General features: G+C 42.2%; 1 protein-coding gene across 2 annotated transcripts; it reads left to right on the top strand.

Moving 5' to 3' along the window:
* Nucleotides 1–38: 38 nt before the first annotated feature.
* si:ch73-52p7.1 (uncharacterized protein LOC100321084 homolog) lies at nucleotides 39–6,200 on the top strand. 2 transcript variants are annotated; one of them, XM_061087526.1, is made up of 3 exons: nucleotides 39–77; nucleotides 365–433; nucleotides 3,753–6,200. In XM_061087526.1, exon 3 carries the CDS (start codon nucleotides 3,825–3,827, stop codon nucleotides 4,632–4,634), a length of 810 nt encoding a protein of 269 aa, XP_060943509.1. In that variant the 5' UTR covers nucleotides 39–77; nucleotides 365–433; nucleotides 3,753–3,824; the 3' UTR covers nucleotides 4,635–6,200. The 2 variants fall into 2 exon arrangements, with proteins under 2 accessions (XP_060943509.1, XP_060943510.1); XM_061087527.1 differs by lacking the exon at nucleotides 365–433 and having other exon boundaries at nucleotides 41–77.
* Nucleotides 6,201–15,136: the final 8,936 nt, after the last annotated feature.

Here is a 15,136-nt window from a genome sequence, read left to right as displayed (position 1 = left end):
TGTGGGATTGTTTTTCCTCCCCATCCCAGTCTCAGCCTGACGCATTCAGAAGATCAGCTCTTCAGCAGCGACCTGAGGTGAGTTCCACAAACTGGGAAACTTACTAACACCCAGCACCACTTAGCTTTACCGTAACAGCTAAGATGTTTGTGTCCTGTAGTTAACTCTTGTTAACAGAAAGCCGGGTCTGGTGCTTGTGCTCATATTACACTTCATAGCCGGTGTGTTCCTGAGTCTGTGTTATGCAATAGAAACGTTCTCACAAATCTGTTCAGAGGAAAAACAGGACGATGTGTCACAGTCAACAACTTGAAGTGCTCCTGATGCCGGACATTCGGCTGATGGATTCTTTATCTCACTGTAGGATGTTCTATGTTGTACTGTCGTTGGCCTCGGACGAGTTTTCTCCTGAAACTACATGAGACGAGAAGTGGTGAGTGCTTTTAAATTCACTGGAAATTCAGACTATGGAGATTTAACGAGGCAAAATACACCCATGACCCACAAAAACTATTCTGTAACCATGGCTGAGGGTTGAGTCACTTGAAGGCCAAGTGTGTGATTCACAGCAAGTCCAGATATGTGGTCAGACACTCCTTCATTTTTATGTTGCGGAGTGGAAAGTCTGAACGTTTTCACAGAGAGAGAGAGAGAGATGCTTCCTTCCCGAAGGACTGCGACTCACATTTCTGGACATAAGCTGAGGTGGAGCGAGCCGTTCCGAGGTCAGAGAGGAAAAACAAACCGAGGAAACCGAGGAACACTGAACCCGGACGCTCACTCTCTGTGTCCATCTTCACACATTTCCCTGAAGCAGGACTGTTGAAAGAATGCGTGACAGTAATTCTAGAGTTTGATCTGTCAAAAGAACCTGTTCAGCACAGAGATGCAATAACAACACAATCCTTTTACCAAAACTAACAACACCAGAGTGTAAAAATACTCTGTACAAGTAAAAGTCCTGCATTAAAGTACTAAAACCTTTATTATTCAAAACGGATGATTTAACATGAAGGTATATTGAATTTTACTTACTTTAAATGCTAGTGGGAGGTTAAGTGTATTCTTACTTGTAACAAATAAAAACAGCCGCAGTCCGTAATCTTTCCAGGTCAGGACCTTCAAATTAAAACTCAGCGTACAGGAAGTCAGCTGAAATTCTTTTTATTCAATAATTATCCCCTTCGATCCATTTAGTCTTGTTTTTGATGAACGTTTGTGTTATTAATCATACTCTGAAACTCGTAACTAAAGTTATCAAAGAAAAAAGTGGAGATTAAATGTAAGACTTGCTTCAGAGAATGTAAACTGTCAACGCAAGTAGTACAAGTAGCTTTAAGTATTTTCATTTACAGAAAGTTAGTATTATAAACAAAACCAAAATATTCACAAGTAACTCTCCTTTTCTCTTTATGCGGTTCGAATATTTTGCTTCACCTTTGAAGGAAACTTCATTAGCTCTGGGGAGCGTGACTGAATATGGAGAGAAAAAATATTTTCATGTAAAAAGGGAATAGCTCAACATGTGGGAAAAACTTTCTAACTGAGACTGGGAGAAAACCACCACTATACCACATATCGCTCTGCTATTATAAAGCTCCAGGGAGCAGGAGTGTTTCTGAAGTGAAACATGCTGCTTCGCATGCAGCACAATCCACTTAACTGCAGATATTGGAATACACATTATTCAAATAATAGCTCTGGAAATCATCCATGTTGCCCATTAGAAAAAACAAACCAGCAAAGTGTTACAATATGGTTTCCCCAGTAACTGATCGTTCTTACTGTAAACACACATCTTTAAAAACAAGTCACAAAGGTACAGTTTTTTTCTTTAAAATGCTCAATCATTAAAGACGAAGCTGCAACATGAGCTGACAATAATAAAACTGCATTCAACTTTGTATTTGTTGAGGACTCTTATTTACAGATAATATAAGATAATATTGAAGAAATTTGTTGAGCTGTGGCTCAGTTAGGTTTAGTGATGGAGGATCGATGGCAGAGACAATACTTGTAAGTGTAAGTGAATCGTTGATTTTTAGTTTTTCACAGAATTTATTTACTTCTTTTAATTAATAGTTTAATTGAAGAATAGTTCATCTAGCATTTCTGCAAACGCTAACTTGTTTGAGAAGAAAGAAAGCGACACACAGAAGGGAGAAGCACCCTGAAGGATCCTTCAACCTCTCGGGGTCACAGAGAGGTCAGAAAGTACAATTTCAAATCGTATGTTCGGCCAAACATTGTTCAAAGCCACAAGATTCTAGCACAGATTCCGAAGATACAAAAATAAATCAGAGCGTAATCATGCACAAGACGTACGTTTCCATTTCATGGGGGGCAATGAAATCCACTTCATTCATTCAAATATTTTACCCGTTGTTAACAGAGTATGAAATTCGGACTTTGAACCAAAAAAAGAGGGAAAAAGAGCTGCTACGCATTCTGTAGATGATTATTCACGTCTGTTACATGTCAGTTAAGACTAAAGGAAGAATGTAGTGGCTGCGTCCTGAGTTCAGACACAGACACAGAGTCGAGTTTCTGCTCTGATATTTTGGCCAAACCAGAAAATCTACCATTGACCTTTGTAAAGAGCCAAGATTGGAGAACAATGTTTTTCTTTGGAATCTCAAATGAACTTCCTCACTTATAATTTTAGAAATATGTATGTGTATCTGCATGTGTGTGTGTGTGTTGGGGGGGGGGATAATTCAATGTGGAACACACCCATCACATCCCTTCTCTTCACGTCGTGGTTAGAAAGCACTTAATGTGTGAGAGACACACAGGAGAGAGCCCTCACTCACATTTCACCCCAACATCCAACAGCAACAGCCTCCTGAGTGAAAGCTGACCTGAACCCAGAGAGCGCTGCTTTTCACTTGCACGACCCCGACTGTTTTGTTTTCATACAGTTATTTCATCCCCGTTATGCTGGATTTAAAACGGCGGCTGGACTTTTACCACAAAAATGTCAAGGATATTATTTAATTTCAAGCGAGCGATGGCCGACGACACGCATGAAAGATGGAACAGATTCACACCCGCTCCCTCGGGGGCCCGGGGAAAGGTTGCTGCTGTAAATCATGTGGTGAATAACATGCAGCTGAGACGGGGTGATGAAGAGTGTGTGTCCAAAAGAGAGAATTACAACAGTTACTCCTGGAATCCAGTGAACTGAGGCGGAGGAGAAACTCACATCCATTATTTAAAAAGGAAATATCACTTATGTGCACATAAAGTCTTTTTACAGACTGTGGGCAGAATCACTGTATATTTATATGTACAAAAAACTGCAAATCCATTCATGGCTCTGCAGGAAGCTGTAAAAAAGACATCAGACCTGCATCAGACTCTTGTTCCCTGCAAACATTATTAAGTATATGAGCTCGACATGTGATTAGACTCCACTTCTGCAGAGATTAAACAATAAGTTTGGAGAACATGCTACCTGCCTCCAGGAATCCCAACAGTTTTTTCCAGATCATGTGATTGGCATGCTCATTAACGAGCATCTAAAACGTGACAACATGGGACAACATCTAAAACGTGGGTGTAAACTCAGTTTTGAAATAACAGACAGTGACAGTGCATGTGTACGTGCAAAATAAAAGTTTTATTTCACCAGTGACAAGGTTTCCAAAACCCAATCTTCAGGAAAATGCAGTGTGGTGAAAGTTTAGGTGTTTGATTGCTCTGTGTTTGATTCTTTACTTTCCTTTGTGCCCAATATGTCTTTTCTCCAGGCTCAGGTTTACACTTCACCCTTCATGAGCACGAGTCAACATGCGGCCTGAGCCTCTCCTCCTGCAGCAGTGATGGCCGCCCTCAGCCCTCCTGCTCCTCTCCTCTGTGTGCTGCTGTGTGTGTCTCTGGCCCTGCAGCCCTCGGACCTGCGTCTGGCTTACGTGACCCACAACAGCTTCTTCTACTACTCCTGCAGCCAGGACCCGCAGCCCTGCAGCGTCTCCTCGCTGACTGACTGCAGATGCAAGGACATCCAGCTGTCCACGCTGCACCACCCGCAGTCCCACTCCTCCCCTGTTTTCCGGATGAGACGTCTGACCGTCTGGTTCACGTCGCCCTCGAACACGGCGCGTCTGCTCAACAACTCGGAGGTGAGGCACCTGACTCTGATCCACTGTGGTGCCGGGGGATCCGGTGGGGTGTCCCCTGCTCCCCTGGAGGGACATTTCGCTGTGCAGCATCTGGAGAGGCTGACGGTGGTGAACTTGCAGCAGCTTCCACACCTTCCAGATGCAAACAGAGCCACTAGCACAGACTCGAACAGTGACACGGACGGAGACAACAGTGCTCATCTGGACTCAAATCGATACAACCGGGACAGAGACACGTTCCTGGACCTGATCGCAGACATGAGGAGAGATTCCCTGGATCCGTCCACACCTCAGATCCAAGACATCTTCCTGGGCAGGGAGCTGGGAGCAGCGTATCATGAACAGGCCAGACTGGGGATCGTGCACAGCTCGGTGCTGGAGTGGGGGGCAGTGCTCAAAGCCTACACGGTCCAGACACACATAGACAGTGACGGTGAGCTGCCGTTCCCTGACCTCCACCTGCCCAAATTACCAGCAGCATCCGTCATATACGTCAGCTTTGTGTACTGACACCAGGCCTCTGTCTGAGAGGTGCTGCTGGGAACCACAGCAGGAAGAAGAGACTGTTTCAGACCAGGAATCAAGAGCTGTCCTCGTTTACATAAAATGTTAAAAGTCTGTCCACACTTCAGCTGTGAAAATATAGAAATCTGCGCCATAAAACTTTGTGAAAGAGGAAACAAAGACGCAGTGAAACCAGCAGAAACTGTTTTTCAAATCATCCTTTTATTTAGTTTAAAAGTTCTTTCCTGGTCAAATTCCCAGGACAGAAATTGTGATGTGTTTTTCTTCTTCCGAAAGCTTTAATCATAGTTTTTCCCTGAGTGAGAAATGTGCACAGCTGTTTATCAGCATGTAAGAACAAACCACATCAACTAATGAGAGAGCCTCTGAGGGACGGGAACAGTCTGCCAGCCTCCTCCAGCTGGAGGGTCCTTTGTTTCCAAATGATGTTTATACTGAATTGATGGAACAATCCCCAAAACAAGTGTTTACCAGTCGAGCATTTGTCCTTTTTATTCCCTTTTTGTCCCCGAAACAAGAATCTGATCCAGTTGCAGAATTCACACTGAATATAAAGTCAGAGGATTTTTTCTCTGCCTGCAAGAATGAAATCTTCTTGAAGATCTTGAAGATTAATCCAATCTGAACTGTTTATCCTAAACCCTCCCGAAGGAGAAATTATTCTACAGTTGGAATTTGGTCACAGAGACAAATGTTATATATTATGCATGTTGTTTAGCCTCAAGTTTTTCTTTGGATCTTAATTCTATCTCAAGAATCACATTATTTGAGACAAATAAAGTTTAATGGACGGACACAGCAATAGGAGCATTTTAAGATTTTACATATGATCTAAGAGGACGGCTATTTCTCTTAAGCTAAATTTAAGAAATATGAGAAAATAGTCTGATCTCAATTTGATCTTATATTTGTCTCAGTTATGTGTAGGTATGACCCTCACACAATAAGAGGTATAGATAATGGATGGATTTATTACAATGAGCAGAACGATTTACTGTGAAATACAGTAATAACTCAAGAATAAGATTAGTTTCAAACATTAAAAGATTAATTTAAAAATGTTAAACCATCAGTGATGCTCAGTTTTCACTCTAACACTGCTCAACAGCGATAAACAGAGGAAATAACGTGTAATCCTCAGTGTGATCAAAGATGGATGGAGGTCATCTGATCAGCTGATCCTAACATCTGACCTTTGACCTCTGGGTCTCTGTCGTAAAGGTTTCCTCTTTATACAAATGTTATTCTAAAGAAACCTGTCACTGGAGTTGTGTTCAGACATTTAACCACACGGTGGCAGCAGATACATCCAAATCAAAGCGAGCGACTCAAACTGAGGCGAAGGAGACTGAGCTATTTTTCTGTCATGTTTTTAAAGTGATCCACATTCTACAAACTTCTACATACATGATACTCAGCACTTTAAAAGCGTGTGAGGACTGTGCTTTTAACGACAGAGGTACATTGTTAAGTGTGACCTGATATTTATTTGTGTAAAAGAAAATATATTAGTGTCATTGGCTGCACTTGTTTTAAAACAGAAATAAATGATTTACTGACCTTGATGCCTCCTGGATTTAATATTATTGCCAGAACTTGATTTGTCAAATGGATCAGACACAAACAACATGAATGAATAAAGAATAAGAAAAGTTGTGCCAAAAAGATCTTTAATATTTTTGAAAGCAGCCTTTTTAACAACCTTTTGACTCATAATCCAGGTCAGTCTGATGGTGACGGCTAATTTGGCCATTTTAATAATTATATTTTTACTTTATTTTCTTTTCAATGGATATACAATGACGATGGAGGATATTAATCAGGTTAAAACCACATGTATCTAAGATTGTAATCCATCAATGCCTAGGCTCCAGTACGAGCAGCCACTTTTACGCACGTTTTACGCACGATGAGTGTTCGCTGACACCTGCTGCAAACAGCCGCTGATTTGCATGATAAACGTGTCGTTTCCACGCACTGTGAATACGAACTGATGCCGCCTGTTGATCCCGCACCTGAGAGGGTCAGGGCCCACTCACAGGGGACGACACCCGGAGACATCCCCCGGTTGGGCAGCCAGGCCGGGCGGTTTGGACCCATGTAAAGGTTGGGTGAGAAAAACCCTGACCTGCTCATTTAAAGACAAACTCCCCCCTAGTGTGAATAAATCAGCGACTTGTCCAGTGCAGATCTACTGGGTGTAAAGAGGTGGAGGGTTGAAGTGGATTGATTTCAGGTTGTCTCTCCTCCATGTGGCTCGGGCACCACGCTGCCGCCGTCTCCTCACCGGCAGTTACGCACTAAAGCATTTTAATAATCAGACGTTATTGTTCCCCGCCTCCTTGTGGGAGATGCGCCCGTGTTCATTTTTTAAAAGGGCAAATCAGCCATAATTCAGTTTATAAACTGCTGCGCGCGGGGGAGAACTGCCTGGATGAATATTCATTAGAGTCCGCCCGAACTGCCACGCTCGTGATTCATTAGGCATATGTAAATATCACTCACTTTAATTGCCCCTAAACTGACTCAACATAATGTTGTCATTAGCAAATTATTACTTATTTGTGATACTAATGGTACGGTATGGCACACAGTGCTGCAGCGCCACATATATGATTGCAATTACAGCTCTTTTTATTCACAGGGTGGCTGCGTGATAGATCTGCAGTGTGTGTCTGTGTGTGTGTGTGTGTGTGTGTGTGTGTGTGTGTGTGTGTGTGTGTGTGTGTGTGTGTGTGTGTGTTGATTCCAGGCTTACATAAACAATTTAGTGTGTTTTACTTTGTCTATTTACTGGGAATTATCTGTACGTGTGTGTGTGTGTGTGTGTGTGTGTGTGTGTGTGTGTGTGTGTGTTATAATTCCACAGGTTAATACAGTAAAGTTTTTTATTACTATGTTGTACTTTTAGATACTGCATACTGGTTTTAATTGATCTTTTACTTTTTTATGTATTGTTGCTTATAGGTGTTTATATCTCCTAATCTGATTTGAACACTTTTACTTATTCGTGTGTTTTAATGATATATATTTGTAATGTGTCCATTGTGAAATAGGATTATTATTCTTACTCTTAATTCTAAAGATTTACTTTACTATAGAAATGCAGTTGAACTTTTGCCACAAGAAACATTAACCATCGTGCTGGATAAACAAAATTAAAGTCATTTTATATATTTCCATATATAATTGTGTGTAAAACTAAGACAGCCAATCAAAGTACTTCACTCTATGCACAACTGTCCATTAATGACTTCTTATCACTGTCTGTATTTAAATTATTCACACACTGATGTTCAGATGAAGTCTTTTCAAAGTGCAGTTCAATTTATTTTAACTGGAACCTGCAGTAAAAACAACTCTCGTGAATTAAAGTGACGAACGTTTTAAATGTGCAAAGAAACTAGTTTGGATCATTTTGTATTTACAGTTCAATTCATATTATATCCTAAAAGTTTTAAGTTGTGATTAAGTAGAGAACATATGGACAAAAAATAAAATCCAGAGTTTTTCCCCCCCTATCTGAATTAAGTATTTCATTCCGATATTGCTGATCTGAATTAGTGATATTTAAATATTTATCTTTAAGGATGAAGAAATTCCTGAGTTTCATGTTAACATAAAGAAACTCTCAAGGGATTAATTATAATTGTGTGGATTTACAGATACAAGATTTATTTATAAGAACGTTTAGCTTCAGAAATCCAAGCCCTGCATCAGATTCCTGACATTTACCTAAATCCTCCGGCTCTAAACTCCTTCATGACTCACACTGAAACCAGAGTCTCATTTTTCAAAGTAAACTATTGTTCTTTCCTTTTCTTTTTTCCCCCAAATCCCTCCCCTGCTCGTCTCAGGCTGCACAACACGACTCGGGTGTTGGAGATGTTTTATAGAGGCAGCAGCAGTTTGAAACAACAACCATGACAGAACAGGCCCACAAAACAGAGGGAGAGAAAGAAGGGGAGGCAGAGACAAATAATGGTGTGTGTGTGTGTGTGTGTGTGTGCGCATCTGTGAGAGAGAGAGAGTGTGAGGGAGCTAATAAAGTAATGTGATGGATGATCTCCTTTCTCCCAGAGGGACCAGCACCATGTAAATTGGCCCACACAATGCATTATGGATAAGGCAGTTGAGATTATAGCTTGTTAATGTGTCCTCCCTCTCCCCTCCCTCCGCCCCCCCCCCCCCACCCCCCTCCTTGCATCTTTTCTCTCGCTCTCTCTATCTCTCTCCATCCCTCTGCTTCGGCTCAGGCGGGGACATGGTCACCTCATTGTCGGGGCCTACGGGTCTTTTAGGTGCAGATGGAGAGGGAGAGGAGTAGTCGCCTGCTGTAGTCATCTGCCAGGTCTAGTGTATGTGTGTGTGCGTTTGTGTGTGTGTGTGTGTCTGTGTGTGTACTCATCTTCCTCAGATTGTGGGGACAAAATGTTGGTCGCACACTCATATTTTCAGGACTCAGCTTCCATTTGGGGACCAAAGTTTGGTTTTATTTACAGTCATATCGTCAGGGTAAAAGTGTAAGTCAGCTTTGTCTTAGTGAGAGAAATCGGTTATCGTGTGTGTGTGTGTGTGTGTGTGTAGCTGTATTTATAAATGTGTGAGGACCATTTTGAGCATAGAACATAGGGAGTGAGGACATTATTGGAAAGTGAGGACATTTTGGCTGGTCCTCACTCTTTTGAAGACATGTTTGAGGGTTAAGTCTCAGGGTTATGATTTGGGTTAGGGTTAGAGTTAGGGTTAGGCATTTAGTCGTGACAGTTGTGGTTAGGGTAAAGAAAGGACTGGCAATTGCATTATGGCAATGAGTGTCCTCACTCAGGCAGAATCTGTGTGCGGGGGGGGACCTAAATCTGTTACACGGTCATATTATGGTGACTTGTATTCCTTGTGGTGACCAAGTCCCTATAATGTTAATCATTAAATTTTTAAGTGAAGGCAGGTCTCCAGGTCAGCTCAGGGTTGACCCAGTGCCACGGGACACAGTGGGACGGGTTAGGGTCAGACAAGTTGGTTAAGGTTAGAGTAAGTCTCCAGGAAATCAATGCAAGTCACTGTAATGTCCTCTGAAGTCATGTTTGTGTTAGAACCAGGTGAAGGGTAAAGTGAAGAGTTGGCTTTTTTTTGTTTCTAATGGTTAAAGTTAGTATAAAGGGTGTCCTCACAAAGCTAGAAGTATCAGCATGAGTGTGTGTGTGCATATGTGTGACACAGAGCCAGGCAGCCGGCAGAGACGGTCCGTCGGCAGGGGCCAGGGTTGTGGACATATGTCTCCTCCCTCCCTCAACCACCCGACACCCCCTCCGTCAGTCTTCCTAAGAGGATGCCAACCCCCCCCGCAAACCTCCCTCCCTCCACCTTGCAGGCCTTTCCAGGGACCTGTCGGGCCATCTGTTGCAGCAGGACCAGAGAAGCTGGTGTAGAGGCAATGCTACTGCAGCATGGCTATGTGGCTGGCCTGGTGTGTGTGTGTGTGTGTGTGTGTGTGTGTGTGTGTGTGTGTGTGTGTGTGTGTGTGTGTGTGTGTGCGTGTGTGTGCGAGGGATACGGAGCTTAGTGGCGTTGGAGCGTGTGTTGGTTGGAGGGAGTGTGTCCCTGGGCAAAAGATCCCTCTCAACAAAGCTGAACTTTGTATTTCGGGGGATTTTCAACATTTCAGTTTGGTCGTTGTGCCGTTAAAAAACAAGTCTTTGCTATGAAAACAGCTCCTTATTTATTTTATCTACTTCTTGCTGAATTTACAAGCAGCTAGAGGGGGACTCAGAGAGCAGATACCTCCCCAGACGCCCAACAGTCCCCTCTGATATCAAATTTAAATTTTCAGAATTAAGAGGTGAAATGCTGTGGAAAATTACGTAATGTAAAACGTGTGGAATATGAACTCATCATCTGGCGAACATCGTTAGGTCCTTTTAGTCGTCTAATAAAAACAGAGTCCAAGGGCCTTGAGGAAAATGGCCGAATGATCCCAGTGAGAGCTCGACACCTGCACACACTCAGCTCACCAGAACAGCTGCTGTGATTCACTGGGATGTCTGCTCTGCATTTTAGAGACCTGCTCAGTGAGACCTCAGTTATCCATAGCAAACAGGAACATGCTAATCTTGCCATTAACCAGATTCTGTCCATTCCCAGACCTTTGGATTGTTAATTGCTTTATTTAGAAATAAGATGAATTGATCAAGAACGCCATAATTTATTTTTCTGTAAAAGGTGAGTTTCACTGTAGCTCTCAGCTGAGTTCATACCTCCAACTGTAAATAGCAATTTCTTAAATATGCCAGATTTGTTTTCATCAAAAACCAGAAAGTATTCCCTGATAACATAATGAAAAGGTTCTGTCTCGCAATGTCAGTAAACGTGATGAAAATAAATAAATAATGGAACTGCCCATTTATCTGAATTCAAAGCAAAAATTGAATGGATTCTTCCTCGTCTCAACCATCCATCCAAGTTTTGTGAGTTTTGTGTAAATATGTGCTTTTGTGTAATCTTGCTAACAAACAAACAAACCAACAAACAGACAGGGACCTCCTTTGTGTTGGTTGTTATTATTTAAATCACTGATTTATCTGTGAGTAATGTTTCCTTGGACCGAAATAAATTAATCAGCTAATTGTTGACGTCAGAGTAGAGTCTCATTGTAATAAGTCCGGTTTCACTCATGTTCCCAGCTACTTACATTCTATTCGGGCAATCTAATGTGTGTGTGTGTGTGTGTATGTGTGTGTGTGTGTGTGTGTGTGTGTGTGTGTGTGTGTGTGTGTGTGTGTGTGTGTGTGTGTTAGTGTGTGTGTGTGCGTGTGTGTGTGTGTGTGTGTGTGTGTGTGTGTGTGTGTGTGTGTGTCTGTGTGTGTGCCTGGACCCTCCGCCGCTGTGTGCGTGGGTGGTTGCCTCCACCCATTACAACGGGTCATCTCTCCCTCATGGAGAGTTTTCACGGCTGTGGAGCGGATTAGCAGGGAGACAGTCGGAGCGAGAGCAGGAGAGAGAGGAGGAGAGATTACTGGGCAGGGAGGAAGGAGGGAGAGACAGAATGACAAAAAGAGAGCATTAGCATCTACACTCCAGCATTTGTTGGTGGTGTGTAGCTGACACTCATCCGGAGTGCGCGGGTGTACAGTGACTACAAATGAAGGAACAAGTGAAGGCGGGCATCTCACGAGTGGCCTGTTAACAGAGGCCTGAGGAGACGAGGTCTAAAGGGACCGAGAGGACGATGTTGGGTCAAAGGGAAACAACACCAACACAGCTATAATTACACATGAACCTACGAAACACAATGGAGAATACGAATGTTTTCTAATCTTTTCTAAACTTCTAGTTAATTCTACACAATCTCGACCGAAACCTGTGAATAACGTTCTCTTATTACATCTATCGACCATGTTTAGTTTGACTCAAGGTCCAAAACTAAAGGAAAACAGTAAGTTGCATCGAACTTTTATTAGAATACCAATGTTCAGCTTTTTAAACTGTCAATTTTTTCTGACGTTACTGCTTACTTTTTCATTCAACAACCAAAATTAAGCTACAATTGACTTATTTGCTGAGTTGAGAACTTAATTATCCATATTGCTGAATTTTTGGTTGTTTGCTGGTTGGTTAATTTGTTGTTGGGTTGGTTGGTTGGTTGGTTGGTTGGTTGGTTGGTTGGTTGGTTGGTTGATTGATTGGTTGATTGGTTGATTAGTTGATTGGTTGATTAGTTGCTTCGTTGGTAGGTTAGTTGGTTGAATGTTTAAATAGTTGGTTTGTTGATTGGTAGATTGGTTAATTGGTTGGTTGATTGGTTGGTAGGTTTGTTAGTTGATTGTTTAATTAGTTGCTTTGTTGGTTGGTTGGTTGGTTTGTTGATTGGTTGATTGGTTGATTGGTTGGTTGGTTTGGTCGGCTGGTCGGCTTTTGTTTTGTTTTGTGCCATTGTAGAAATGATGATGTCACAGTATCACACTGACCTATTGTTGCTGTGTTGAAGTTTCAGTGAATTAATCCATTGTCACATCGTTTTCTTCATTGCAGAGTTGGTTGTCTTTGTAACTTGTTGTTTTAGTTGCACTAGTTGACTAGTACATTGTCTTTATTATATAAAGTCAACATTCTGTGGTGTCTTCCTCTAAAGTTAAACACCTGTCAACCTGCCACATAACACACTGTAAACAAAAAGGTGACAAAAGCAAGTGTCTCAAAGTGTCATTGTGTTTCATCTCGTATTCATAACGTATAACTGCTACATCGGTCGGAGACGGTGTAACGTGAATAAACGACTTTCTTTATGAACCGTTTACTTCACCGTTTAGTGGCTTTGTGAATGGAGCCTGAAGGTGATTAAGACTTTAAGTGAACCAAGCATTAAACGAGACAAACTTTCTCATTTACAATTAGAGTTTGAACTATGGTCTTAACTGCTGCCTCTCTCGCCCCCGCTCCCACTCTATCTCTCTCTCTCTCTTTCTCACGCACACACACACACACACACACACACAAACAAGAAGCACCGGCCGCCAGTTGGTCTTAAAGAGGCAAATTCCTCTGCAGCGTTTTCTCGAACATCGTAAAGCGTCTGCCGTTAAAGCAATGTTTTTTCAATCCGTCTGCTCTCCCTGACACTCCCAGATAATGTTGGCGTTCGGTTGATTTGGGGGAATTTGCACGCCATATGCTGCTGTTTCAAACACCTACGTTTAAGCAGGCTCTGGCTCTGCATTCCCTAATAGCAGCATCATTGGCGCTTGTTTATCTAATGCGCCTGTTAATGTTATTTATTGTGAGTTTGCCCGCTACCCAGTTCCTCCATGCATGCTAAGGAGACAGACATAAGATATGCAAATGCTAACGTCGGCCCAACTTCACGGCAGTAAAACAAAGCATTTGCATTTGATGTAGCACATAATAAACCGGTTATTAGCATTTTAAATGCGTCAAACAAACTTGAAAAATGTGGCCTGTGCTGGTGTGGTGTTTTATATTGCTGCATGCAGAGCAAAAACACGCACATACACGCGCCACACGTGCCTTCACACACGTTCAGGAGAGTGTGCACGAGCAGACACATAAATAAGAGGCTGCTGCACACGGAGGCAAACTGATGTCACAAGGCCCAGAGTCACAGGACAGATGATGTGTTTGATGAAGTTGTTTCTTCACTCACTCCGTCTCTTTCTCTCTCTCGTGCGCCCATAAACTTTCTCTCAGAGCAGTGGAATATGCAGATGATTAATTTCAGCGACGATCAATCCTTCCTGCCGCAGAGACAAAACTCTGGTTTCAGCTTTGAGAAGAAGAATGTGAGTTAACAGTAACTGCGCTGCTGTCTCTGTGCCACAGGGCCTGGACGACCACATTGTTGAAAGGCGAGTATGTGAGTGCAGGAAAGAAATGAATCGACACAACAATGACAGAGACAAACGTGAACTTTACAAGCATCACAATAATGGTAAGTATGGCAGGTATCAGTGAGATCCATGAGATGTTTTCAGACATGAACCCTGGAGCTTGTGTGTTCCACATATGAAGAACACAGCAGTACGTGGTCCAAGTCAGACGTGTACACAACAACAGGAGCATTTCTCGAACATTCAGGGGGGGGGCTGGGTAGAGCAGCATGAGACAGGACATGATGTCCAACCGAGTCTATTACTATCCCTGCAATGTGTTTGAGGATCTCAGCATCGGAGTTTATCGACAAAAGTTTTTAATTTTGTCGTCTTTTCACATTTTTTGTCTTCTGTCTCGTATATGGCACTTTGTCTTCATCCTGAGATATGTGTATTCTTCCAGTTTCTGGTCCGTCAGATGTCAGATTCATTTCCTGCTGTATTCACACGTGGGCTCATTTTCTCACACATTTTCTGAATATGCTACTAGGGGACCGGCAGGAAAAGCTCAGGAAAAAGGACTAAAGCATTTTTATCCTCACAAACCTTCTGTAAAATTTCAGGAAAATGTCTGAGATTTCGGGTATGTATGAAATCACCAGTTTGTATGAAGACAGACTTATTGATGGTTCCACCAGATGTTTATCTAAATGCATCATCTTCCTAATGTTAGTGTGATAAAGTAGATTGAATTGTTTTCTGTTGTTGATTTTAAAGTTTTTAAAAAATGTAAATGTAAATCTACTTTACCATGCCTGGTTCTTTTCTCTTTTCTTCTCTTCTCTTCTCTTCTCTTCTCTTCTCTTCTCTTCTCTTCTCTTCTCTTCTCTTCTCTTCTCTTCTCTTCTCTTCTCTTCTCTTCTCTTCTCTTCTCTTCTCTTCTCTTCTCTTCTCTTCTCTTCTCACTCAGGAGGAGAGCAGTCTGAATTGGTTTTTCATTAGCACTTAATGATGTGATAATCTCTCTAACAGGCCTCATTCTCTGCAGCCTCACATGCACTAATGAAGTGTGTGTGTACTTTTCTGTGTGTGTCTGCAGTTCCACATTCTTACAGTGATACTGGTTTGTATGACGGTGCTGTGGATGTGGATGTGCATGGTTAC

The sequence above is a fragment of the Limanda limanda genome, chromosome 15 (assembly GCF_963576545.1).
Source record: "Limanda limanda chromosome 15, fLimLim1.1, whole genome shotgun sequence".
Lineage (NCBI taxonomy): Eukaryota > Metazoa > Chordata > Actinopteri > Pleuronectiformes > Pleuronectidae > Limanda > Limanda limanda.
This window is presented reverse-complemented; position numbering and strand designations above follow the sequence as displayed.